This window comes from Astatotilapia calliptera, chromosome 18 (assembly GCF_900246225.1).
Source record: "Astatotilapia calliptera chromosome 18, fAstCal1.2, whole genome shotgun sequence".
Classification (NCBI taxonomy): Eukaryota; Metazoa; Chordata; class Actinopteri; order Cichliformes; family Cichlidae; genus Astatotilapia; species Astatotilapia calliptera.
This window is the reverse complement of record NC_039319.1, coordinates 11,944,251-11,971,476: the sequence shown is the minus strand read 5'-3', so window position 1 is coordinate 11,971,476 and position 27,226 is coordinate 11,944,251. Positions and strand designations below refer to the sequence as shown.

General features: G+C 37.2%; 2 protein-coding genes across 4 annotated transcripts in view; one reads left to right on the top strand and one right to left on the bottom strand.

Annotated features, from left to right (window-relative positions):
* The window catches only part of LOC113010180 (dynein heavy chain 8, axonemal), a 37,133-nt gene extending 13,649 nt beyond the window's left edge, over window positions 1–23,484 (bottom strand). For 2 of the 3 annotated variants that reach the window (XM_026149124.1, XM_026149125.1), the window contains exons 1-51: window positions 23,037–23,484; window positions 21,635–21,746; window positions 21,400–21,534; window positions 20,187–20,271; window positions 19,738–19,889; window positions 16,281–16,464; window positions 16,022–16,185; window positions 15,606–15,782; window positions 14,571–14,684; window positions 13,853–13,960; window positions 13,653–13,754; window positions 13,406–13,552; window positions 13,122–13,319; window positions 12,818–12,894; window positions 12,600–12,699; window positions 12,397–12,516; window positions 12,175–12,310; window positions 11,896–12,083; window positions 11,353–11,433; window positions 9,702–9,818; window positions 9,505–9,621; window positions 9,219–9,351; window positions 9,015–9,121; window positions 8,829–8,935; window positions 8,658–8,736; window positions 8,400–8,523; window positions 7,858–8,024; window positions 7,635–7,761; window positions 7,251–7,486; window positions 6,869–6,973; window positions 6,629–6,742; window positions 6,475–6,537; window positions 6,214–6,314; window positions 5,941–6,078; window positions 5,592–5,832; window positions 5,280–5,479; window positions 4,869–5,022; window positions 4,612–4,775; window positions 4,190–4,292; window positions 3,756–3,860; window positions 3,312–3,473; window positions 2,661–2,885; window positions 2,361–2,533; window positions 2,095–2,273; window positions 1,572–1,759; window positions 1,403–1,489; window positions 1,212–1,319; window positions 1,000–1,134; window positions 684–845; window positions 356–602; window positions 23–264 (exon numbers count right to left, since the gene is read on the bottom strand). In XM_026149124.1, coding sequence (XP_026004909.1) covers window positions 23–264; window positions 356–602; window positions 684–845; window positions 1,000–1,134; window positions 1,212–1,319; window positions 1,403–1,489; window positions 1,572–1,759; window positions 2,095–2,273; window positions 2,361–2,533; window positions 2,661–2,885; window positions 3,312–3,473; window positions 3,756–3,860; window positions 4,190–4,292; window positions 4,612–4,775; window positions 4,869–5,022; window positions 5,280–5,479; window positions 5,592–5,832; window positions 5,941–6,078; window positions 6,214–6,314; window positions 6,475–6,537; window positions 6,629–6,742; window positions 6,869–6,973; window positions 7,251–7,486; window positions 7,635–7,761; window positions 7,858–8,024; window positions 8,400–8,523; window positions 8,658–8,736; window positions 8,829–8,935; window positions 9,015–9,121; window positions 9,219–9,351; window positions 9,505–9,621; window positions 9,702–9,818; window positions 11,353–11,433; window positions 11,896–12,083; window positions 12,175–12,310; window positions 12,397–12,516; window positions 12,600–12,699; window positions 12,818–12,894; window positions 13,122–13,319; window positions 13,406–13,552; window positions 13,653–13,754; window positions 13,853–13,960; window positions 14,571–14,684; window positions 15,606–15,782; window positions 16,022–16,185; window positions 16,281–16,464; window positions 19,738–19,889; window positions 20,187–20,271; window positions 21,400–21,534; window positions 21,635–21,676 — 7,020 coding nt within the window. In that variant the 5' untranslated portion in view covers window positions 21,677–21,746; window positions 23,037–23,484. Of the gene's footprint in view, window positions 1–22; window positions 265–355; window positions 603–683; window positions 846–999; window positions 1,135–1,211; window positions 1,320–1,402; window positions 1,490–1,571; window positions 1,760–2,094; window positions 2,274–2,360; window positions 2,534–2,660; window positions 2,886–3,311; window positions 3,474–3,755; window positions 3,861–4,189; window positions 4,293–4,611; window positions 4,776–4,868; window positions 5,023–5,279; window positions 5,480–5,591; window positions 5,833–5,940; window positions 6,079–6,213; window positions 6,315–6,474; window positions 6,538–6,628; window positions 6,743–6,868; window positions 6,974–7,250; window positions 7,487–7,634; window positions 7,762–7,857; window positions 8,025–8,399; window positions 8,524–8,657; window positions 8,737–8,828; window positions 8,936–9,014; window positions 9,122–9,218; window positions 9,352–9,504; window positions 9,622–9,701; window positions 9,819–11,352; window positions 11,434–11,895; window positions 12,084–12,174; window positions 12,311–12,396; window positions 12,517–12,599; window positions 12,700–12,817; window positions 12,895–13,121; window positions 13,320–13,405; window positions 13,553–13,652; window positions 13,755–13,852; window positions 13,961–14,570; window positions 14,685–15,605; window positions 15,783–16,021; window positions 16,186–16,280; window positions 16,465–19,737; window positions 19,890–20,186; window positions 20,272–21,399; window positions 21,535–21,634; window positions 21,747–23,036 lie in introns of those variants that run through there. The other variant, XM_026149126.1, reaches the window with a different exon arrangement.
* A 110-nt stretch (window positions 23,485–23,594) lies between these two features.
* On the top strand, window positions 23,595–26,584 carry calr3b (calreticulin 3b). Its single transcript, XM_026149127.1, has 9 exons — window positions 23,595–23,765; window positions 24,148–24,249; window positions 24,562–24,765; window positions 24,856–24,950; window positions 25,059–25,268; window positions 25,364–25,477; window positions 25,585–25,728; window positions 25,816–25,908; window positions 26,040–26,584. Exons 1-9 carry the CDS (start codon window positions 23,669–23,671, stop codon window positions 26,247–26,249), a joined length of 1,269 nt encoding a protein of 422 aa, XP_026004912.1. The 5' UTR covers window positions 23,595–23,668; the 3' UTR covers window positions 26,250–26,584.
* The last annotated feature ends 642 nt before the right edge of the window (window positions 26,585–27,226 follow it).

Genomic DNA, 27,226 nt, shown 5'->3' with positions numbered 1-27,226 from the left:
AAATTTCAAAAAACAAGCCTACCCTGAGTATGGGTTTCCAACTGAGAGCTGATGAGCTCATGAAGACCATACCCACCCGGGACACTGTAGCAGGGGAGGCATTATCCATGTTGTGCACCTCAAACACCAACTTGCAACATGGTGACATTGTGATGCGGTCACCATTAGCCAAGGTCAGTGTTTTGTTATCATCCAACACAGAATTAAGATTCTCAATCCATATGGCGTCGACAGGACCATCAAGCACAATCCATATGAACTCCCCTGAAGTGTTCACATTTTAAAGAAATGAAAAATTATATATATATATATCTGTGTGTGTGTGCGAATATTCATTAAATATTGTATCATAAACCTTTCTTAGCTTTGAGTGTCCTCCTCCATAGTGTGGAAAATATCCCATCTGTCCAATCATTGGTGGCTGCATCAAGACGGCCAAACATCTGCGCAGCAGTGATTGCTTTGGGGTTCATGCGCATCTCCCTATGCAGGTATCCACATTCAGTCATAGCTCGCATGAGAATGTTGATGACTGTGGTCTTCCCAGCTCCACTTGGTCCTAAAGTCATCAGCCCATGGCGCACTCGTGAAGTCTCATAAAGCTGATAGTGATGTATCAGTAAGAAAGAGTTATTTCCAAACAAAATCCAAATAACAACAGCAGATGAACATGCAGATGGTACCTGAACAAGCTTGAGATTCCAGGGAGGATGGTTGATTATACCGGCTGACTGCACTTGATGGGCAACAGCTGCCTGAAGTTCAGCATATGTGCTACTATCCAGCTGGATACCAGGGAACAGGTCATTGATGAGACTGAGGAAAAGTGACTCATCCTCATCCACCTGAAACACATGCACATTACATATATATATATATATATATATATATATATATATATATATATATATATATATATATATATATATATACATACACACACACACATTACTGTCAAATATTTGACTGCTGTCCTTTAGCACTAGGTTTGTGTCATACCAGTTTAGACAGATTCATGTCACGCAGCACTCTCATGACAATGCTGGACTCTGTGTCATCAGGCCGTGCTCTTTTAGCAGCCCCAAGTGTTCGTAACACGGACAGGATGTTCCTCAGGCCAAAGTCATAGTGGACCTAACAAAGCAAGAGCTTAGCTTTAGAGGGTTAATAATTGCTTATTATAGGAACTAAACTGGCCACAGGATTATTACCTGTTTTGTAAGTTGTTCTTCACACAGTTTATAAAGAACAAAAAACTTCTGGGCTAAGATGATGTTTTCATTGAATCCACAACTGGCTAGCTTAACTCTCATGATGATCTGTCAAAGGCAATAGTGAAAACGAATTAGAACTTAAACAAAACAGACAATATTTCTCCCTAGAAAAACTAATCTTTACCCACCTGTCTGTCTGGCACCATCATAGAAACCGTCCTGAATTGCACTTTTAAATTTTCAGGAAGTTCCTGACGACCGGCATATCCGGGATTCTATGTATTGAGTGACAACATGTTTTATTATATTCATACTAAACATCTGCTGCCTAGTAAACATATAAATCCTGTATCTTACCATAGTGATAAACAGGCCAAACTCTGGATTCAGATCCACAGTGTCTCCATCAGTAAAAATAAATGTGCTCTTCTGGTTCTTGCGTGCCGTCAGAACTATGTAGATCTGCTGAGCAGCAACAGAGAGCACTGGCAGGTCGATTCTGTTGAACTCATCAAAACAACCCCAGGACCCTGACTGCGCGAGGCCTGAAAAAGAATGAACAATTTACCAAATGTGGATATTTTTGGAATGTGAAAAGCAGCTGGGAAATCTGAGTAACAGAACATGCAAACACAACTGAAGACCCTCGTAGATTTGAACCTAGAACCAAAATCTTTCTATGAGCAGCATAAGATAAAATGAAATCTGAGTGTTTTGCTCATTAATCCAGGTAAGGAAATCCCAGAAAGTTGATTCGGCTCACCTGGATGTCAAGACTGAAGAAGTCACTTGGGTGAGAGATGAAATGTTTCTCCCACTGAAAATGCTACACAATACATTTTCTAAGATATCTGATAATTTGATTAATTACTTAGGATACCTTTATAAATCCTTCCAAGTCCTCTGAAGTCCATCTGGTCAGAGCAGTTGAACACTACAACATACTTGCCAAGACAGCGACCCATGTCTTTGGTAGTTTCAGTTTTCCCAGTTCCAGCCGGTCCTGCAGGGGCTCCTCCCATACTCATACCTAGAGCTTGGGCTAGTGTGATGTAGCACCTAGGTAAACAAGAAGGGGTTAATGAATGTACCTTAGTACTTAAATCTATATAAAAAGTAATTAACAAAATCTCATTATTTACTTGCCTGTCTGTCAGTGGAGTGATGACCAGACGATCAGTACAGCCTAGAAACTCATTCTGATAAATGAAGTCAACATTAGTAATAGACACAATGACCTTATCCAGGTAGCCCCTGAAGTAAAACCTGCTCTGCTTCAGCCATTCGAAGTCGCCTACAGATTTTATACGCTTTTTCACCTGAGGAAAAAGCAGGACATGAAGAGGAATGGTTGACCATAACAGTTTAATAATAAAAAGTTATCTGTGATAGTAGATATGGACAAGTAGCATTTATCCAAAAATAAAAAAATAACAAAAAACTCACTAGGTCATTAAATATATCAGTCTGGTGCACATGAATTGTGACAAGTGTCTCATATTTGACTCTGTCAAATTTGCTGAGGTCATAGGTTGTTTGCTTGATGAGTGTAGTGAGCAGACTCAGTAATTTCTTTTGGGTAAGAGACATGATGTGCTTGTCATCTTCTGTATGGTGCAGGGCCTTCTCTGCATCTCTTGTCCAAATCATTTGGATTCCCAGCAAGCCCACCTAAAAAGTACGAATCAAACAATACACGAAAAGATGCGTCATGTATAGTACATACAGGTAAAGTGGTAGAAATATGATGCTACATGAAAGGTACTACTGTCAAAGATATCCATACTTGTTATTTTACAAACGTTGGAAAAAGAATGAAAAAGAACCATGAGATCTGTTAAGCTGCCTCTGCCACTGATAAAGGCAAGAAGGAAATGTGACATGAAAACAAACAGTCATGTTGCTGGATAGTTTAATCTTAGTAACGAGAGAGTAACGTCTCAAATCTTTAAAATCTTGAATCCCTTTAAACACTACTAAATGGCGGTTGGTATTACAGATGGAAGAAAAAAAAATCTCTGTTACACTTAAATGAACAAAATATTTTAAAAACTCATGAAAAAGATTTTACTAACAGCCACAATTCAGTCTTCCTACCTGTGCTTGAAATCTGTTGAGAAAAGCAAGAAGATCAAACTCCTCATCGTCTATCTCTAGATCTGCAGCTCTGATAACAGAGTGCAGTGAAGCCTGTTGTTGCACCAAAAGCTTCCTAAGCCAGATCTCAACTTCTCCCTGAGCCATTACAGGACTCTCTAGCTGAAAACACAGAAACACATTTGCTATGTTGTACCACACCTGTGATAAAAATTGGAAAAATATTTGCTGACAGCCTCAATTGAACCTTATTCTTTTTGAATATCTATTTATTGTACCCTACACTTGTCTGTAGAAAATAGCAATCTGATATAAATTTAACTTTAATTTGAATTTGACTCTGTTGACCGCTTGCAAAAGTTATTTGCACTAAACGTAACAAATGCAATTCAACATATAGTTGTATTATAGCTCTAAACTGAAAATGCAAATAGCATTAAATACCGGCAGTTTTTCCCCTTCTTGTGAAATAACAGCTATGATCTTGTCATATTCTGTTGTGTGAAACTCAGCTTCTTTTACGTTGTCAAACACTCCAAGAAGATGTGCCTGAAAAACAAATGCATCTACAATTATTTTTGCTATTTTACCCAAAATCAAAAACCCAAAAGAAAAAAAAGAGAGAGAAAAAAATAAACAAAACCCAAGAAATCAGATTTCAATACACAAACCATTTTCTTAATATTTCTATCCTGATCGTCTCATTCTTTGCCCATGAAAACTCCAAATTTAAATTGTATTTCTTATTTGCTAAGATGAGTTTTTAACATATCTACGCAGACAAACAAATTAGGCCTTTTGCAGTAGCAGTATAATTACATTGTTTTATACTTTTTATTTAAATTTAAGTTTCTTACAGTGGCAGTGAATGTTCTGACCTGAATTGTGTGAGAATCACTGGCTTGTCCAAGGATTTCCAAAAGGGCAGGATCAGACACAAAGAAGAACCGTGGAAACAAGAGTCTCTTTTTCTCAAGATACCTGTGAAACAAGATCATATCATCTGCAGTGTACACATTGAACACAGAAGTATTGTTATAATTATGGGGCCCATTTATTCAATGCTTTTCTTTTTGTTGCAAAGCATCTGTGGGTGACAAAAGGACAAAAAGGGGTAGAAAAGGAGTAATTATACTGCATAAAAAGTGTTTGAGTAAAAAGCTAATTAACTAAATAGTTAAATAATGTCATGTAAATTTTTTTAAAGACTGAACTACTTTTCTACTTTTCTTTTTACCCTCCACTGTTGCAACCAACAGAAAGACGCAAACTAAAACAAGGATGGTGCCAAAAAAATTACCCTGCAAGAGATTTCTGACAGAGCTCTAGTTGTTTCTGAAGATCTGGAAGCTTTTCTCGCAGAGAGGGATCACCTACACAGCACTCCACAGCATTTGGGACCTTTTGTGCTCGCCGCATGATTTCAGTCCAAGACTTGTCAATATTCTGAAATTGATTTGCTTCCTGCAAATGGAAACATTTTTATGTTAGCATTTACTTAAGGATGCTTTCAAAATTGTTATTTTCAGGCCACAGGGCAGAATTAATGAACTGTACCTGTGGCAGATCTTTGGCAATATCGCCCCCAACAAACACAGCCTCCAAATAGACCCACAAGTTTTGCACTATAACCCACTGTTCAATGACCTCAGATGATGTTGAAAGCTTGAAGACCCAATCTTGGATCTCTGCTTTGTGGAAGGTACTGTACCTGTACAAAGCAGACAAAGCTTGTTAAGTTCTTTAAGACATTGCAGAAATGGGAATATGTGTGGATATTTCACATCTTGAATGATTACACCCAAACTAATCTTTGTCACTACTAATGTTTCTGGGCTGAATGATTTGTTACAGTTAGGTAGGTCTTGCAGTCTTGCCCTTTTATTACTCCAAAGTATTAAAGTTTCTTGGAGATCAAGTTTATAAAATCTGTTACAAAATTATAAGCCGGGGTTTATTCTTTTCTACCTGTTGCTCAGCAGTGAACCTAGCACCATCAAACTGTCCTCCAAGTTGGTGAGAATCTCGGATGTTTCTGCTCCTTTCAGCATCAGTTCTCCTCTACTCTTAAATGTCATCAAGCTCAGGGTCTGAGCAGACCACAGCTCTTTTACTTGTGATAATTTGGCCTCAATATCCTTCTCCTTTACAGCTGATATGCAAATGTCCTACAAATACAAAAAGCCAAACTTGGGATGGTGCATACACATGAGCAAATCAAATCTATAAAAAAAATCTTGAAATCGAAGTATATTATAAATGTCAAATCTGCCAGCACACCTCAATGTCGTCCTTGTACGTCAACAAAGGCGCCTCCATGATGTTCTCAAGTGTAAACGTACTGGACTCCACCTCAAAATGGTGTCCAGTCACTTGTGCAATACGGTCCCAGTGTCTCCGTTTCATAGACTTGTTTGCCATCATTTCAAGAAGAGGACACGAATCATTAAAATCATCAATGGTCTTTTTTAGATCAAGAAAGGCTTGCCAGTCCTTTAGTGCTTTGGGTAGCTTCCGACACCTATAAAAATTGGATAATAAACTTTTGTTAAAATGACTACTCTTAAAAAAACATTCACTACACAACAAATTTTTAGGTCTGTAAGTTATAATAACAGATATACTCAACCTGTTCTGAAAATCCAGAAGTTCGCCATTGATCTTTTCAATATCCACTTGTATCCATAGTATCTTATAGTACCCACTAATCTTGTTCATCACTGCATCATACAGGCCATAGAGTTTTTGAAGCAGATCAAGCTCTTTTCTAAAGGAAGCATTAGGAAGCATAATATTTGAATATATTTTATAATGTGATAGATGTTAACACTTAGCATAGTATTAATAGAGATGCAAAAGTTATTCTAGCACAGAACAAGGTTTGATTTTTTTGCTGATGTACTTTTTCTTGTGTAGACAGTTGTATTCTGTAACTGGTAAGCCAAGAAGCTGCTGTCCAGAAGTATATGTGGTGAAGTTTCTCCAAAGCTCTTCAAATCTAGCCTGCAAACAAAACATACAATTAAATCTCGCAAGACTGTTTGTTAAATATGATTTTGATGTTTTCTTGCCCTATCAGCTCTCTCTTATCTAGTAATCATTTACCTCTAACTTATGTGAATGATTATAGATTTTCACACACTGAAAGAATTGAAACTGTCACCTGATAGATCTGAAGCCTGCGGCTGGCTTCTTGTGGAGCTAATCCTACAACCAAAGGGCCTTCCTGAAAAACAAGACATAAAATGAAGAATAGGTTAATATGAATACATTGATTTATTGAAAACCACCCGCACACAGTTTTTAAGATTACTCACAGAATCAAACTGTTCCATATAAGTGTCAACATCTTTTTGGAAGATAGCCACGCTCACGAGAAGGTCTTGTTTGAACTTGGGTTGCATACGAACAAGCTCATATTGCACCGATCTCTGCACAAGTCAATATCAAAAATAAAATCAAGATCACAGCTTATCACATTTACAACACACAAGATCACATTTATTTAAAAAAAAGTCATCAAACAAAATAGGCATTAATGTCATGATAATACTTACAGCTTTAGACTGCAGCATTGTGAATGAGTCTCTCAGACTGTACACTTCTTCTACTTCTCTTTTGGTCTCTTCTGCTTCATATTTTGTCAAAATTTCATATGCTTCCTGTAAATACATTCTTATATTTAAATGTTCAACATTTAGCTCACTCTGAACACGCAGGCCTCTCATTTATAACTAACAGTAGTAACAGTAGATAGTTAGGTACAATTAAAATTACATCCTCAAAATGTCTTTCACTAAAAATTTCTGGGCTTTATTTAATGTTGTTACTGGTACTCTGCAGCAGTTCATATCACTTTGTTTATTGTGTAGTGCTATAGTGCTATTGCCAGTCCTTTGAAATATCTGCAGTTACACAATACACTTAAGAAACTGATACCTCAATGGAAATCAGTGTCATGTCAGTCTGTATTTCAGCTTCTCGAAGCGTAGACAGGGCCCCCATAGTACAGCGTACATCTTCCAGATTAGCCACAGGATGTGATAGCTGTATAAGGTAGTTGTTCAAATGTATGTGTGTGTCAGTCATTTTCTTCTTGTACCTCTCCTTCAGGTATTTGCAAATTAGTTTCTTCCAGGCTTTTGTCTCATCTGTTAGGGCCTTTTTCAGTGAACCTGTATATAAAGGAACTTAGCATTAGTCCTCCAGTTCTCAAACTAATAACCACCTACATGTGACATGTGTAATAAAACACACTAAATATCCAATTATCCAGTGGTAGCAGAATGGAATTCAATCCTGGTCCTCACAAATAAAAATTACCTGTTGTTAAATGAACAGATTCAAAAGCAATAACAGGCTTGATAGCTTGAATTTCTTGCTCAACTGAGTCATAGTGTTCGATTTCAGATGTAATGTGGATCAAGGATGGTTTGCTTGCCATGAATTCCTTTGTAGAAATTAAGAGAAGGGATATGATAATGATATAACTATATGAAAGCAACAAGGAACATGTCATGGTGAAAGAAAATCAAAGACAACTAACTTTGACTTTAGCGTTTTTGTCCTCTTCCCAGATCGCTCTGAAAGTATTGAACTGTTTCAGAACATTGGCTGCTCGTCCCTTCTGAGAGTTGATTGCTGTTTTCAGAATGCCCACGAGTTTTTTGATGTCCTTGTGTTCCACAACAAAGTTAAATAAATGATCTCTTTCTGCAGAAACACAAATAAACAGTCAAAAGTACAACATTCTTCATTCAAAGTTTAACATTTACTTTTGTAAATGTTATTTTATGGGTGAGTGAGCCCATAAATTCAGCAGGAAAGTATAAAGGGAAACAGACTTCTACTGGACCAGAAGTCCATTTGCAACCACAACTATCACCATCTAGTGGCCTTCAGATAGAATGCAAGTTAGAGGCACCTCTGAAAGGTACTACCTTCATGTCTTACACAGTCCCCACAATAAGCTTAATATTTACAATCTTCATTCATAATAAAGGATGTCTTTAATTTAGGAGCTGTCATTCTTTGAACTTGTGCATCAAGTGTGTTTGCTCCTGTATGTGTATACTGATGGTGAGTTACCTGCTTTCTTCCTTTCATTAGGAGTGTACTCCCACTGCCAGGCAATGCTCTTGCTAACTTCCAACACAGAGTCAGTTAGTTGATTTATGGCCTGCTGGATTTCATCTAAAGTGGGAATCATTACCTGATAATGACAAATATCAGATATCAAAACTAGATTTTCTGTTCAACAAAACTTGCAAAGAATTCCAGATCTCTCTGTCCTACAATGCAAATACTGCCCCCTGAACATGTACTGAAAGAAAAGTAGAAACTCACCACGTTGGGTATATCCAGGTGGACTTCAGATTTTATTAGCGGAACTATCATAGGTTGAGGCTTGGATTTCTTGTAACTTCTGTAGTATATTGATGAAAATATGAAAGAGTTCTTTCTCTTTAACTTATGATACTGCACTGAGCACATACCAACTAACACAAATATACTTACATAGCACAACTAATCCTCTTTTTCAAGGTGTTCAGAGATGACTTTGTTGTTTTGAGAACTGCATCAAGTACCCTTGCAGTGAAGGATTCATAAAGCTTCTTAAACTCCTGAAATTAAAATTTGTATGCAAATCAGTGGGTCAGCTGCACATAGCAGAAGTGTTTTACAGTTGTTAGACAAATATACCTTTTCAAATTTAGTATTTTTGTCTTTCAATGAACTTTCTGCAGTCCCTCTCTCATCCTCATGAGCAATCGTGTGTCTCTCTCCAGGGAAGGTCATGGTCCTCCCGACTACAGTGTTGAAAGTGTGAAATACAAAAAATACATTTAAATACTTAATTGCTGCGTTCACTTGTATGCAACACTTAAAACTCTGCCTTGACATCACCTGACACAGGTTCCTCTGTCTTGTAGCCTTTTGGTTCATAAACAGCACTTAAAACAGTGTCCAGCTCTTTGATTGCTGTTTTGACATGACTACATTTGTAATTCAATGTTTTCGCCCACTTTTTACAAAGATTCTAAAAAGAGGTTGAGATATGTATTTGGTGAATAAGGCACAACTTATTTGTAAAGGCAAATTAAAAATGAGGAGAAGACTTTAGCAGAATTAAATTCATTTCGGTTGATAAACATCTAAAATTTGTGTTTTGATTTGGTACGAGTGGCCATACCTTATTATGGTCAATCAGATGCTGAACTGAAGTTGGATCATCTGAGAGCTCAATCAGCACCGTCTCTGAGATGTCTTTAAGGACATCATCAATGTGTAACTTGCTAATATTTAGCACCTGAAAAAGAAGGAAATGTGGTTCTTGCTTATTATAAATGCACAATAAGGAAAATTTTAATGAATGACACAGAAACAGACCTTATTCACAAGATGCTGGAGCTCATACAAAGCCGTGTCAACTCTTTGGAAGAACTCGTCCAGGAGTAAGGATGACCAGGTGATCAGCACTGCCCCATGTTGAAGAGCAGATTCAACCTTGCGAGTTACCAAAGACATTAAAGCTTATTATGATGCAACAGCCATAAAAAAAAATTTTTTTAAAAAGCATGGCAACAGCAGGGTTGAGACCTAATTTCTCAATGGTGCGACTAAAGAAAGCCTAGGTCGCACCAGTACGACCAGCCGGTCAAGTAAAAAAAAAAAAAAATCTTCGTAACTCTGAAAGCCTCCGTGTGGTCAACAAGAGACACACATCATGCCCATATCATGGTCGTAACCAATCGGGGATAGTCAAGGGAGGGACCTCTCTGATTGGCTGTGGTCCAGATATTCCTGTAGGCTTACGTGTATGTACATTTGAAAGTGCAGGCTGATAGAGAGAGGTGAGTAGCCTAGGCCTGATAGAAATGGATTGAGTTGTGGGTAATGAGAAAAGATGAAAAGAACAATTGACAACTTTTTCGTTAAGTTAAGGCCTGATCTGTCTGAAATTCATAGCCAGTGCTCTGACATAGAGCCATCAACCTCTCAGGTAATGGGTAATGTCTAACACTGGTCATGAGACGGCATCAGATAATGAGCCACATACAATCGACTCCGAGCCAGAGCCCACTGAAAGTAAAAGGGGGAAAGTGTATACATTTCAAAGAGAGTGGCTTGACCAGTTTCCCTGGCTAAGATACAGTAAATCTGACAACATGATGCACTGCATTTACTGTCATGAGTGCGGAAAGAAGCTCCCTGGCAATACTGCATTTGTGGTGCTAACACGTTTTGAATTGAAATGCTGAAAAAGCACAGTGTATCCAGAAAACACATTATATGCTGCAATAAATGCATTCCCCAAGTCTCCCCTCTCCCCACTGCCAGCAGCAAACAGGTCGTCAGAGGAGGCCGAGATGATGATTAAGTTTAACATTGTCTACAATATTGCCAAAAATGAAGTTCCGTTCATTTCCAAAGTTCAAGTCCAAAATAATTCTTCACAACACCCCACGTACAGTAATAATGCCGCCCAGTATATGGGTGTCATCAGAGACATATTGAAAAAAAAAAGGGGGAAAAAAGGCCAAATTACAGGAGTTGGCCATCTCAAGGGCCTGTTACTGCAATAGTCCATGCGATAGTCCATAAGATATCAAGTTGTTCAGATGTTAATTTAGATTTTCTTTTTATTTAATATATCTTGAGATGTTTTAAGTTTAAATTTCAGTTCAGTGAAGCACTTTAAGCACCAGCACTTTTTAAGTAACTCATCTTTCTTGTAGAACTGTGCTCAAATAAAGAACTTTGTGTTGACAAGCTTGTTAGCTAATTATTTACAAAAATCAATATTGTCTGTATGGACAGCAATTAAAAAAAAAGTGAACTTGCAAAACTGCGGTGTTAAGCAATGCGGTTGAAAAATTTGGGTGCACCTAAGAAAAAAGTTAGGTGCTCCAGTGAAACCGTGGCAGTTAGTCTAGAGCCCTGAACAGTGGAAAACATATTCACACTGCCATTAACTAACAATGTTTAACAGCTGAGACATTTCTTCCACAAAATGCTCCATCTACTGTAATGTACTTACATTTTTGATTTTTGAAGCCATCCAGCTGGAAAAGTCTTCAGGTATTTTCTCACAAGTGGACTCATAATCTTCCAAAATTGTCTATAAAAAAAGGACAACAAGTTGTTTTATCCATCCACTCGCTTCCGCTTAACCTTTTCAGGGTCGCGGGGTGCGCTGGAGCCTATCCCAGCTATAGGACGAGAGGCTGGGTACACCCTGGACAGGTTGCCAGTCTGTCAGGGTTAACACACAGAGACAGACCACCATTTGCGCTCACATTCACTCCCACGGGCAATTTGGATTGATCAATTAACCTATCCCCACAAACTGCATGTCTTTGGACGGTGGGAGGAAGCCGGAGTACCCAGAGGGAACCCACGCAAACACGGGAAGAACATGCAAACTCCACACAGAAAGACCCCGGCCTTATGGTGGAATTGAACTCAGGACCTTCTTGCTGTGCGGAAACAGTGCTAACCACCGTGCCACTGTGCTATAATATAAAGTTATTTTATATTAAGTTAAATAATCATTTTGTGAAAAAAAATAGTTATTACTTGCCTGTAATCGATGGTGATCAGCACTGAGTTTTGTTTCGATGTTGAGAAGATGTAAGGCTTGCTTTGGAACCAGGAGACCCATCTTCACCAAACACTTTGCCTCCCGTATGACCTCAGTTACTTTAGGATCAAAGTTGACAACTAGCTTTTCTGTCTTTGGGTGACGAACCAGCAGTGCGACATTTAAGACTGTTGTGAACAACACAGAGAGTAAAGTCATACTAACAGAATCAGATACGGTGTGCCATCAAGGTTATCAATATATTTAATTTAAGCCAACCATGATTCATCTGCGATACTTCCTCGAGCCATGCTTGGTGGTAAATACACTCAAACTTTACTAACGAAGCTGCAGTCTGATTGTACATTTTGACTGCATTTCGTCCCTGAGGACTGAGCAGGATGTCCGAGTTTTCCTGTTTAGGATGACAGAGTGAGGCAACATTAAAATCTTTCAGTGCTAGTAGCTTTAAAATGTTTGCTGACAGAAATCTAGCCTTACTTTTATGTGTAACATGGGTTCCTCTATTTTTTTGAAGAGGTGCCTGGCCCAACCAATTCGTCCAGCCACAGGAGGCATGTCCCTAGCAAGTGGAGGGTTGTCTTTGTGGTTGCCATAGTGCTGCAAAGGAAGTTTGTAAAACAAAATCTGTGCATTTATATTTTATTTTAAATGGCATTAGCGAATAACAATAAAATAGGTACCTTTCTCACAAACTCTACTTCTGAGACATAACGCTGAAGAATATGACTCAAAAGATGGGGAACGTGTGCGTTAATGCAGGGAATGTTCAGCCTCTGGAAACTACAAATTTAAAAAAACAAAGTAATAACAAATCATTACAGTATTTAATGTTATATTTCTAATATAATATTTCCAGTGATATATTAAATTGCTTAAAATATCATATATAGACACTTACCGCTGTATCAGGTGAATGGCACGCTCAGATGTCTTCACATGTGAGAAGCATGAATTCATAAAAGTCTGCAGCTGGTTCTGTAGAAAAGGTAACAAATGTAACCTTCATTAGTACTTTATCATGTTTCAGTTGTGACCATGTCTTAATGAGTGATGTCTGTGATTAGTGGTTTTGTGTATATGTAAATTCTTTGCAGGTCTCTGAGAAAACATCATCAACCCTTATGATGCTTCCTGATTTAAACAATGCACAGGAAAACAGCAGCTACATGTTTTAGGCATAATGAGTACACAACTATACATACCTCAATGTAACAGATTTGCTCTGTAAACTTGACAAAATTTGCTTCAAATTCAGCACTCCTTGGAGCCAACATATCATACTGCTTTCTTTTCAGATTCATGGCTATAGTGTTGAACTGTCTGGCTAGACTCTCAATGCCCTCAATGTTGGACTTGTTAAGTGATTCAAATGTCTTGAACACTGTGATTATTTGTGTGATCTAGAAAAAAATAATGCTTACTGTTATATGGCAAAGCATTATGACAAGACTGACATACATATTTTAGGAATTAAAATAGACCGTACCTTTTCAAGCTGCTTGCAGAAGTTGGAAAACTTCAAAAAAATTTCCATCTCTGAAACCTCAAAAGGCCTCTTTCCAGGTGCAGCCATTGTTTCCATCTTTGTTATCTGGAAACAAGACTTATATTCCTGGTACAAGGAGGTACAGTGCTGCAAAAGACAAAAGATTAACAACAGCAGAAACTGTGTACTGCTGCAGTCATGCCTCTGTAATAACACTGATGTGTACTAATCACAGTGTAACAGTCACCTGCACTTTTGTGATGATGCTATCAGCATCTTGGTCCCATATGAGACGTTTGCCATTGTCAGTAATGTACGATCTGCACATTGTAACCATCTGATTTGTGACCTAGAAGAGTTTTCAGTATCACATGTTGTACAAAGGGAATTGGATCTTAAATGTTTGTTCTTTGAATGAAATGAAAAAACCCAACAAAGTAAACTTACTTTGATGAACAGTGAAGATATAGTTTCACTCGTGTTGTAGTACAGTGAAACTCTGAAAATCATGTGAATAGTACTGATGACATTTTGCACATTTTTCATCATGGCAACCTGAAATGACACCAAGTATAGTCACATTATTTATAATATATTGTTTGCTCTGATATAATTTGTATTTCTTAAGTTTGTAATGAACAACTTTACTGTACAAAAATTGAACTATTAACAGGCTATTATCCATATTTATTTAAAAGAAAAAAACAGTATGTAAGATGGTCACTAATGTATAGTACATGGACTATGAATTGAATACTAGCGTTGTTTCTAAGTGAATAGTAAATAGGCAATTTTTGATCATTTTGTTGTGATGTAGTCTGGGGCAAATAAAAGACTATTTTAAAACCTGTCAAAGACCTCCTGTATTCAGTGCATAGCAATAGCTACTCAGAATTTTGCATTTGTTTGTTATTGCCTTCATTTGGTAAAAAAGACCATACTTTTCCCCCCAACACTGTTGGTTTACAGCCTGAATGCTTTACAATTTATATACATGTCTTTAAATAGCTGTGTATGCGATATAGGTGCTTTCATACTTGGCTTGTGCTTTAACATCAGTTCATCAACAAAAACACTGTTTGGCTCAGAGGTAAAACTTTATTTAATACTAAAAATTCTAACAATTGCAAGTTCTTAATGGAAAGGAATTGTTGACTGTACATACCGGGTCACTGATGTAGAGAGGTTGAAGAACTTTCTCCAGTGTGCTCAGGAATTTCACATTGTCTTTTGCCTCATTGGCACACCTTGTTATCCTAGTATCCAGCTTCCGCCACATCTACAGAGGTACATGTTTATGACAGTGATGAAGGTAACAATATATGTTGTTTATTGTAAATGTTTGTTTATTGTTAAATGTTTCAAGGAGTAATTTAAATTTCTGATTTTATCATAATTATTATTATTGTTAAATTTTTTAACATATTTTTTGTACATAAAATAGAGGCAATATCCCCTGAATTATATGGTCACGATGCAAAATACACAAATCACATTTATGGATCCATGATACATCATAGAACAGCGAAAATTAGTAATTACTGATCATTCAGGAATAATCTTACTATTATATAATTTGCATGTAATTTTTATTATATATATCAAATAGATTCAGTTTTTCATATTGCATCTATGCACACAGTGTTATAGATGCAATATGTCTGAAGGTATTCATTTTTAGATTTCGATATTGTTATTGTTATACCAAAGTTATTATTGTATAAGTGGGCCTAATGGCATCATAAAAACAGAATAATAACTAAATACTAAAATACTAAAAACTGTGTAGCACAAATTATTTTTTAGTGAGGAAAAACGCCTATTAGTGTTTGCCTCACTTTCATTGTTCATTGTTGTTTCATTGTTATGTGTGGAGGAGCTGTCTGACACCAACCTACAATAAAATGTTTCCCTTTGCTGATTTTAGAACATGAGATTTTTATTGAAAGAGTTTTATTCATTGAGCATATGTTTGAAGTGACCTACTGACTTTGCATTTTTGGACACATGTGAACAAGATTAGAAATAGGTATATCAGAGGTATATCAGAGGTGTGGTAATTAAAAAAATTATATCGTGCAACAAATAATGTTGTTACAGTATACCAGTATATACATTATACTGCCAAGTATTATCTTACATTAAACAGTGGACATAAAAAAAATACTATAATAGTGTGACTGACACTGAGAATGAGTACCTTTACAGTTTTGGATCTGCTAATATGGAGCACCATCACCGCTGTCTTGCACTTTTGGCTTTTGATGTGAGTGATGATAGAATTGAACCTTATAGACATTCCTTTCCAGTGCTCTAAGTCACTCAGTGGCCCTTCTGAATCAGCTCCTTTTCTCAGCTGATCACTCTCTATGAGGACCTGATGTACACCGAAAAAGTTACATTAATTCAGTCAGTACTCTACAGCAAGCCACTACAGCAAGTTTTTCTTTTCCTTTTTTTCCTTTTCAGTCTCTTCTTTCATTTCCTTTCTCTCATACTAACAAAATATATACCATTCATTTATGAAGTCATCATCTCTGGCCAGTAAACTGTATTCCTTGAAGCCACGGGTTCATAGGCTGCACTTCACTTGTGCGTTTGAATGATTTAACAAACCTGCTCAATTTCCTTGCACCACTGCAAAAGATTTTTTTCCAGTTGATGGACCATCTCACAGTTGGCAGCTGCAGTTTTCATATCATTTAGGCTGGCCAGTTTAGAGAAGTCAATATGTGTGAATGTAGTCAGATGAACAATGTACTTGTTGCTTATATGGATTTCTGCAGGACAAACATAACAAAGTACAAAATTATTAAATTATTAAAACCAGCCATTTAGCTACAGTATGTTGTTCTGAAGAAGCATTTTTTTTTACCTTCTAAGGACTCAAGACAGCGTTTTATTGTGTACATTAAGTTCTCTTTACATTTTACTCCATGTCTGGACTCTATAGTGCCCCAGTTTTGTGGTGCATCGAGAGCAGGCAGTAGAAAGTTGTAAGTGTTCCTTATTCCTTTCAGGAGGCCGTCTCTGGCATCAACTACTGCAAAAAAGATCTCCTACAAAGTATGGAGACAAGTCACCCATAACGTCATAAAAACCAAAGCCAAAACATCTGTGATATAAATCAAAGTATTTTAAACAGATTTATTTTCTACAGTACAGTTACATTGTAAATAGGTGTGGACGTCAGATTGTTTTATAATGTTAGTGAAACGGTTGGATGTCAAATGTGACCTCAAGATTTAAAAATATGTTAAGGAAGGAGGGTTAGATCATATTAGCTTTTTCCTAAACTAATATAGGGAATGCTGAAAAGTGACAAGTTTATTATGTGATGTTTATTATGTGAACACAAGAATTATTATGTGGATGCAAGAATTTCTCCGCCATGGGATCAATAAAGCCTTATCTTATCTTACATAAACTGCTCAAAAAATAAAAGGAACACAAGAATAAGACATCCCAGATCTGAATGAATTAAATATTCTTATTAAATACTTTGTTTTTTAGTAGTTGAATGTGCTCAAAAATCACACAAAAATTATCAATGGAAATCAGATTACGCTCAACATTAAAGTGGAAAAACACACAACAAGCTGATCCAACTTTGATGTACTGTCCTTAAAACAAGTCAAAATGAGGCTCAGTAGTGTGTGTGTGGCCTCCACGTGCGTGTATGATCTCCTTACAACGCCTGCGCATGCTCCTGATGAGGTGGCGGATGGTCTCCTCAGAAAGTTCTTCCTAGACCTGGGTTAAAGAACCCGCCAACTCCTGGACATTCTGGGGTAGATGGAACGAGACATGATGTCCCAGATGTGCTCAATTGGATTCAGGTCTGGGGAACGGGCGGGCCAGTCCATAGCATCAGTGCCTTCATCTTGCAGGAACTGCAACATCCACATGAGGTCTAGCATTGTCTTGCATTAGGAGAAACCGGCATATGGTCTCACAAGGGGTCTGAGGTTCTCATCTCGCTACCTAATGGCAGTCAGGCTACCACTGGCGAGCGCATGGAGGGCTGTACGGCCCCCCCAAAGAAATGCCACCCCACACCATTAGTGGCCCACTGCCAATGGAGTCTGTTTCTGACTGTTTGAGCAGACACATGCACATTTGTGGCTTGCTGGAGGTCATTTTTTAGGGCTCTAGCAGTGCTCCTCATGCTCCTCCATGCACAAAGGTGGAGATAGCGGTCCTGCTGTTGGGTCTGTGGTCATCACCTGCAGAACCACTCCTTTATTGGGGATGTCTTGCTAATTGCCTATAATTTCCACCTGTTGTCTATTCCATTTCTACAACAGCATGTGAAATTGATCGTCAGTAAATGTTGCTTCCTAAGTGGACAGTTTGATTTCACAGAAGTGTGATCGACTTGGAATTACAATGTTTTGTAAAAGTGTTCCTTTTATTTTTCTGAGCAGTGAACACAAAGACATATAAAATGCACACTTAGGTTTTTAAAAATAATTTCCAACCCAGATCCTAAATCATGTCTGTATGTCCAATGAAAACTACCATATTGCTGTCCTGTGAATTTAAAACACTTTATTGTGTGTTTAAATTGGATTTTTTTCACAGATAAACCATTTTCTTTCAGCATATAAAGAAAATTCTGACATCCGCTTGGAAGTAAGTGGGACTTTTATTTGATATGTTTTATATGTTCTATTGTGAATAAAGTATGGGCTTATGAAACTAATGAGATTATGATTTCTGTTTAATTTACATTTTACACACTGTCCCAACCTTTTTAGAACTGGAATGGTTATAAAATCACATATCTATATTATATATATGGTTGTTAGGTTGTTAGATATGATTTTATAACGATTTATATGGAAACAATTGTACATTTTGTTTAAATTTATATTAAAAAAATATTAGTTTTTTTTTATACCATTCCGATTCTAAAATGGTTTGGACAAATGTAAATAAAAACACAAATCATAATATTATTAGACAGTATCTCACAAAAGTGAGCACACCGCTCACATTTTAAAAAAATATTTTGTCATATCTTTTCATGGGACAGCATTGAAGATATGACACTTTGATACAACGTAAAGTAGTCAGTGTACAACTTGTACAACAGTGTAAATTTCCTGTCCCCTTTAAATCAACACACAGTCATTATTGTCTAAACCTCTGGCAACAAAAGTGAATACACCGCTAAGTGAAAATGTCCAAATTGTGCCCAATTTGCCATTTTCCCTTCCTAGTGTCTCAGGTGCAAATCGGAAGGTGTGTTGAATTTGGTGTTCAATCCAACTTTATTGATAAAGTACTTTAAAAACAACATGATTGACCAAAGTGCTTCCCAGTAAAAAACAGTAATAAAAGTTAAAAACCATACATTAAACAGACAAAGAAAATTAATTAAGTGTAAAATAAATGAATGAATGAAAAAAAGATCAAATAAATCGGTAAATATTGAAACGTGAATAAAACAGACAATATAATAGACAATAAAGAAAACTAACAAAGTAAAGGAGATTAAAAGCAACCCAAAACTGATTAAAACTGACTACAAGCTGACTCTGGTACTACAACAAGAAAGCCCGCAAACAGTTTGCTGAAAACAAGCAGACTAAGGACATGGATTAATTGTGATCTGATGAGACCAAGACAAACTTATTTTGTTCACATGGTGTCAAGGATGTGTGGCGGCAACCAGGTGAGGAGTACAAACACAAGTGTGTCTTGCCTACAGTCAAGCATGGTGGTGGGATGTCACTGTTTGGAGCTGCATGAGTGCTGCTTGCACGGAGGAGCTACAGCTAATTGAAGGAACCATGAATGCCAGCATGTACTGCGACATACTGAAGCAGAACATGATCCCCTCCCTTCAGAAACTGAGCCACAGGACAGCATTCTAACATGATAACATCCACCCATCTCCATGATGTCATCATGGAGGGGTGGAAGAGGATTTCAGTGGCACCCTGTGAAGCTCTAGTGATCTCCATTCCCAACAGAGTTAAAGCAGTGTTGGGATGGCCACACAAAATATTGACACTTTGGGCACAATTTGGACATTTTCACCGAGGGGTGTACTCACTTTAGTTGCCAGCGGTTTAGACATTAATGGTTGTATGTTGAGTTATTTTGAGGTGGCAGCAAATGTATACTCTTATACAAGCTGTACACCGAGTACTTTACATTGTATCAAAGTGTCATATCTTTAATGTTGTCCCATGAAAAGATACAATAAAATATTTACAAAAATGTGAGGGGTGTACTCACTTTTGTGAGATACTGTATATGGATATTTTAATTATATAATAGTTATAGAAACAAACCACCATACAAATTCAGTACCCTCTTACCTCATGTACGTTTTCAGAATTCACAGCTATGTCCTCTCTTGTCCGTATAAAGTAGCAGCAAATACCTGTCAGGGATATTTGGGACAAATCGGGCATAAACAGCCTCAGTGTTTTTTCTCCTTTTACAGCACCAGGATATGAGCGACCACACTCTGCAATAAAATATAAATAATTTTGGAAGAAAATTAAAAAATGAAAATGACACATAAAACAGATCTTAATTTTTTCTGCTAAAACTAGGATATTTCACCAGCACAGGGATAAAATCATTAATGATCACATGAACTTGGTAAAAACTCCAATTATGACTGGCCTTGAAAATCAGAAAAGTAAAATACTCTAATCTTAGTTTGTTTTAAATTAGTGGTCAGTATTACTTAGTATGAAATAAAAAAAATAAGCAGGATAACATGTGACAGTCAAATACTGGAGTCGAGATTTATTCCAACCTGGTCCTGGCGCTGCAGATTCTTGATACACAAAGGAAATGGTTTTGCAACCTCCTTCGGCAAAAAACTGATCAAAAGCAGCCAGCTATTCATGATAAAGAAGGAAAAAGAAAGACAAAAAATTGTGAAATGAAAAATGTGTAACTGTATAATATCAGATGTGTTTAAACCATAATTGCCATATCAACATAGACAATATAACATGTGAAATGAATGAGATGTTTTGACTTTTGCATGTTCCAGTTGTACTTGCAGCAGCCAAAATATACACTTCTGATTATGATATTTTTTGCTTTTGATATTTTGCTTCCAAGGAGCCAAATGCTCATGTATTTTTTTAAGGTTGCCTTGAGCAATAGTTCTCCAGACTTTCTGAAAGTCTTTTCAAAGCTTTTCTGTTGACATTGACTGTCTTCTCTAGTCAAGTCCTTGCATCAGACCATTTTCCGAGAAACGATTTCTTTGTTTGTTGATCCCTGACCTATGAATCACTAAAGGGTAAAAGACTTAACTCAGTGGATGAACCAGGACTGTGTCTATACATAATAGACGACTTAGACGACATAAAGAACCGATTTAAAATTGTATGTTTTGTTATTATCAGCCTGTCCAAAAACACATAATTTTTGGACAAGGTTTGACAAGGATACAATATTTTTTTGCACCACCTATTTGATTCTCAGTGAACTATTAACTGAAAACTTGGTCCTTCAGTTAATCTATCTATTTTTCACTGAAGCCTCAACAGAAATGGGATCAGTAGAAGGATGGCTGTCAAGAAGCTATTCTTAATTAAAGGAAACAGGGAAGAAAAGGCTAAGGTACGCAAAATTACACAAAAACTGCTCTGAAAATCAGTGGCAATAGGTTTTACAGAGTGATGAATGATAAATATGAAATGATTAAAACTGTTGTTAGTATCTACGGCAATCAGGAGAGCGGTACAACGGTGAGTGTCCACAACCTGTAAAACACGGTGCAGGCTTTGCTATTATTTGGGCATACAGTCAGTGGTGTCGGGATCAAAATTGATGGAATTATAAACACAGAAAAGTAATCTCTGATTGCTGCCATGCAATATCATCAGAAAAGTGATTGACAGTGGCTTCTTTTTTCAGTATATCAATCATCCTAAATACACTGCCAGTGCAATAAAAGTATATCCGGATAGAACTTTGAACATACTTTGTCAAAGTATATGGGAAAAACTCACAGAAGACGAATCTAAAATAAACTCCTCTACATCTGTTGGGGATAGGGCCAGTCTCTCAGCCAAGATGTCAATGATATACTTGTGTGCAGGGGTGAGGAGCTTTTTTCGCTCTTCTCTTGCCTCCTTATATTTGGCCTGAGAAATACAATAGATGTTAATTGTAGTAATTGTAACTGCTCTGACAACAAAAGTGGTTGATGTCAGTAAGGTTTCATTAAACCCATTATCAATTTACCTGACATCCAGCCTCGTTTGTATTTTGGCTAACTTCTTCCATCGTATTGTTTGGCAGGAGGACTCGCCTCCTTGATGTTTGAAAAACTCAGTGACTCTTCAACTTATTCTGCCTGGAGAAAAAAAAATTAATGAAATGTTATGAAAATCAATAACTAACTAACTCCAAAGTAGAACACAGTGAAAAAGTATTTGCCTCTTCCTCTTTTTTTTTGCATATTTGTCACATTTTCATGTTTCAGGCCATCAAAGATTTTTAATATTAGACAAAGATAACCCGTGTAAATATACAAAGCAGTTTTTAAATTATTTTATAATTTATTAATAGAAAAAGCTATCCAAACATCATTTTGTGGAAAGCTTAGATCAATTTCACTAGTTCCTCCCAGGCCTGCTTACTGTCAGACCATTTGAATCATTTCCATTTAAGAATCTGTCTGACAAAGATGAGATAAGATAAGATAAGATAAGATAAGATAAGATAAACCATTTTTAGTCCCACACGTGGGAAACTTTTTGGTTACAACAGAGAGTACGTTTAAGTTTAAGAGCAGTATAAGTTAAGAAAAACACAACAGAATAGGATAAGATAACCTAGAATAACATACTATACAACAACAGTAAAGTACTATATACAATAGAATAAAGTGAATTTGGCTAAAAGACATCAAAAAAAGCAAGATATCACTGACATCTGTCAGTCTGAAATGGGTTACAAAGCCATTTTTAAGGTTGTTTTTTCTTCTTCTTAACTTTAGTGAGATTCATTATCCACAAATGGAGAAAACTTAGAACAGTGGGGAACCTTTCAAGGAGTGGCGGGCACAGCAAATTAGTTCAAGACCTCACTTGCTTCAGGCAGGGTCAGGGTCAATAATAACAAAGAGACTGAACAAAAATGGCACCTATGGAAGAGTTTCAATGAAAAAAAACCCACCGCTGACCACAAGAACACAAAGGCTTGTCTCACATTTACCAAACAAAAAAAACAAACAAACGACACAAACATTTTAAAAAAAACATCCTGAAGAGCCACAAGACTCTTGTAAAATACATAGTACATTTTTTTGAAGGTTTGTGTCTCATTACATCTGACATAAAACTAATGTAGCACCATTAAAGGAAAATCACACACACTTGGTGGTGGTAGTGTGATGGTCTAGGGCTGAGCAAAGTATTAATTAAAATTGTATCAGTAAAACAGAACTGTTTTTCAATCAAAGTGGCACTGAAGATAATATAATTAATAAAACGTTCTTCTTTCTTTAGTCTTTTAGCTTTACTGCCATCTGAACGAGCTAACTGGATTATTTATTACAAGTTGGAGACTTGTTATCGAGGTCATATCTTACTTATATAATTCTAACCTTTGATATATATATATATATATATTCTGCCCTTACCAAAGCGTGGTCATTCGAGAAATGGTAGCTTTCTGTTGGGCACATGTTTGTGCCAGTTTTGTTTTAAGTAAAAAATAGTATTTTGTTTCCCGTTTTACAATCGTGGAAATCACTTCCAAGTCCTGCAGTCGTTATGAGCCGTTACTGATACCTGCTGTTAACGCAACAGTTGAAACGAGGTGTCACGAGCCCAACCGTTACCACACGTTATAAATGTTAATATTCACAGTAAACGTAAAACACATTCTCAAAGCGTTTTTCATAGTTTGGGGGGACTTCTTGTAGTCGTATTGCTGACCGTCCTCTTGAAACACATCAGATAAATAAACATTCACAAGACAGTCATTACTTTACACTCTTTATTTGTTATTACCACCCTCTACAGGGTGGTTCCCGCACCAACACGACCGACATAACTCAAACAACAACTGATCTTGGACCAGGCTACGGACAGGACATATGTTTCGTGGTCTACTGTGATTGGTCCAGCCACACCGTCTGTTTGTCCAATAGCGGGTAGACATCTGTTCGCTGGAGCAACTCTAAAATATTCCCCTCTCTTCCTCCTGCACAGTCTTTTTGCTGTCCTGCCCGGCGACGCTCCTGCAGAGCTGCTGAAAGTTGAGCTGAAAATGGGGAAAATGCAAGTCTTAGGAGTAATTGCAGTAATATTAGCAGTGTACTGTGTACATGCGAAGATTTACTTTCGGGAAGAGTTTCTGGATGGTGGTAAGTTGTGCAGAGAATTTTTATAACTTTGCAAGGTTAGCACTTCACTGCCTGTTAGCTTGACTTTCAGACATCGTTGTGTCACAAAAATTGTTGTCTAGACTGTGAGTCCTCTCAAAAATATCACCTTTCCCCGTTAAATAATCAAAAGTCCATTGATAATTGGCAACATTCATTAAGGTCGAAGGGAGCAGACGTAATATCGATATCAGTTAATAATCGTCGTCCAAGTTGCAGTTAGTGAAACTAAATTTCGACATTGACAATTTGTCGTCGCATCTACAATTACTGGGAAATTGTGAGACGATTTTCATGACGTACCATGCTCTATTGGCCCGGTAGTGTTAATCCTCAGCAAACTTACTGGTTGTTTTCTGAACAGATGAATGGAGAAGTCGCTGGGTGAACTCCAAGCACAAGTCAGACTACGGAGAGTGGAAGCTCACGGCTGGCGACTTCTATGGCGATGCAGAGAAAGACAAAGGTACATGTTCGGACTTTCTAATGTAAATCTTCATTACAAAGTTTTCTTTTGATCAAAATAGCGTTTACTGTTGTCCAAATGGCAGCAAGGCACTTGACATTTAATGTGTTCCTGTTTTTAAAAAAAAAAAAAATAATAATAATTCTATTCTAGAAGTGAAAATAAGTCATTTGATCATAATAAGCAGTAGTAATGTCTCGAATAGCTCCTACAAAGTGCCCTCATGTCTGATTTCCATTATGGTTCCTACTTTATGTTTGTTTAAAGCTGAACAAAATATATTTAGTTTTGGTTTGATACTTTCATTTTCAGGTCTGCAGACAAGCCAGGATGCACGTTTCTATGCGGCCTCTGCCCGTTTTGATTCTTTCAGCAATGAGGGTAAGCCTTTGGTCATCCAGTTTACAGTCAAGCATGAGCAGAAAATCGACTGTGGTGGTGGCTACGTGAAGGTCTTTCCTGCGGACTTGGAGCAGACTGAAATGCATGGAGAATCCTCTTACTACATTATGTTTGGTAAGTAATAATGACCTGTGTGATTTACAGTGCTTCCAGCTGTCACTGGATTTGATACGTGTAATAATTAATTTTATTCCTTTCCCCTAGGCCCTGACATTTGTGGCTACAGCACCAAGAAAGTTCATGTAATTTTTAATTACAAAGGCAAGAATAATCTCATTAAGAAAGAGATTAAATGCAAGGTAATTCTTGTGTTTTGAAGTCCATATTTTTAAATGGAAACCTGCTTCTGCACCAAAGGCTTTAGTCTAAACCCTGCTTCTTTTTTTTGTTTTGCTTTTTCTTTCTAGGATGATGAGCTGACCCACCTGTACACACTAATCCTGAATCCAGATCAAACCTATGAAGTAAAAATCGATAATGAGAAGGTGGAATCTGGGAGTCTGGAGGATGATTGGGACTTTCTGCCTCCTAAGAAAATTAAGGACCCTGAAGCCAAGAAGCCAGAGGATTGGGATGACCGTGCCAAGATTGATGATCCTAGTGACGCAAAGCCTGAGGTGAGTAAACTCAGTACAGTCATTCTACCACCTCTTACTTTGCTCTGTGCAAATAGTTGTGTATTTTAACCTCAGTATTTTGTGTTTTTCTCTAGGACTGGGACAAGCCCGAGAATATTCCAGATCCTGATGCTAAAAAGCCTGAAGACTGGGATGAGGATATGGACGGAGAGTGGGAGCCACCCATGATCCCCAACCCAGAGTACAAAGTAGGCTAGAAATTGATCACCAAAATACTTTAATATTAATATGTAAAATACTTAAAATGCTTTTAAATTGCATTACTGATAACCCTTTTTAACTTCCTGTATTTCAGGGAGAATGGAAGCCCAAGCAGATTGATAACCCCAACTACAAAGGAGCCTGGGTGCATCCTGAAATTGACAATCCTGAATACAGCCCAGACTCGAACATCTACAAGTTTGACAACATTGGTGTTTTGGGTCTTGATCTTTGGCAGGTGAGACACGGTTCATCTTTAAGGTATGTGGTAGCGGCAGTTGAGCTACAGTCTAACAGTTTTGGTTTTTCCCCCCTTCCTCCTCAGGTGAAATCTGGTACAATCTTTGACAACTTCCTGATTACAGATGACGTGAAAGAGGCAGAAGAGATTGGAAAGGAGACATGGGGTGTGACAAAGGTCTGGCCTTATTCTTTTTAACTCATAACTTGTTGTTCATGCAAAGCACAAAGTCTGCCCCTATGAACTACTGCTGTGATTAAAAGACTTGATTTTTTGTTGTTGTTGTTGTTGTTTGTGATTCCTTACAGGAGCCAGAGAGAAAAATGAAACAGGAGCAAGATGACCTGAAACGAAAAGAGGAGGAGGAGAAGAACAAAGAGCAGGACACTGAAGCTGCTGATGATGAAGATGAAGAAGAAGAAGAGGAGGAGGAGGAAGAAGAAGAAACGAAAGAAGACACAGACGAGGCACTTTCAGAAACAGATGAAGAAGAAGGAAAGCTTAAAGATGAGCTTTGAAGGGTTGTTGGCATAGAATTTCTTTGTTTTTTTTTTTTATTTTATTTTTTTCCCTTTTTTGGGGGTGGGTGTGCTCCCTCAGGAACTGTCCTATATTTCCCAGGGGTATTGTGGCTGCTGTGCATCCTTTCCCTGAGATTTGGACACAACCCAGCTAAAGGGTGATTTGCAGTAGATTGGAAGGGGGTGGGGGGCAAATGGTTTGTAACATACTTGGGGTCTTTCATTTTGATCTTAACCCTGAACTGCTGGATTAATTCTAAGGTTTTCCACTCAAAGTACATTCTTTATTTTGTAATAACAGATAATAACTATAAACCGTCACCTGCTGTTTGCTAGATTTTTTTTTTTTTTTTTTTTTTTTTTTTTTTTTTTTTAAGATTCTCTTAAACTAGACCACAGACTGTATATAAGATTAATCTATGCAGTCTGTGGTCTGCATGTCTACTTTTTTGCAAATACCCTCTTTTTTTTTTTTTTCTCTCTCTCTCTTTTTTTCTTTTAGGGTGTTTGAAAGAGCTGAAAATGTAGTAATTATATTAAATTAAGAACATCAGCCGCTCAGATTTCAACGTTAACTCTGAAACAGAACATACAAAGCATAAACCAAAAGTTGTGACCATAAAAACAAAAAAAAAAAAGAAAATATGTGAAGAGACAAATCAATACTATGATGACTTCTTTTGGTTATGTATGCAGCACTGTCTTTTTCTTTTGTCCCCACACTCTGAATTGAATTAATTGATTAGGAATGAATTGATGGGACCTGCATATTTTGAAAGTCTGGACAAACCGGTGGTGAGCCCCTGTGTGTGTCTTATTTTTATGGGACAGAATGTTATTGATACCAAAGTTTTTATTAAAAGATTATAACCTTATTGTCCACTGATATTTTGTGTGTGAGAGTTCACAATTTAGAAGCACTGCTTGTGGTTTAGATGTAAATTAGTGGACTCCATGCCAACTGTTTCAAAAAG

What these genes read in the sequence shown, in the direction of transcription:
- calr3b (XM_026149127.1), top strand. Translation starts at nt 23,669, where the DNA reads ATGGGGAAAATGCAAGTCTTAGGAGTAATTGCAGTAATATTAGCAGTG. An exon ending in GGAAGAGTTTCTGGATGGTG is followed by an intron (nt 23,766 to 24,147) that starts GTAAGTTGTGCA and finishes TTTTCTGAACAG; the next exon opens with ATGAATGGAGAAGTCGCTGG. An exon ending in TGGGTCTTGATCTTTGGCAG is followed by an intron (nt 25,729 to 25,815) that starts GTGAGACACGGT and finishes CTTCCTCCTCAG; the next exon opens with GTGAAATCTGGTACAATCTT.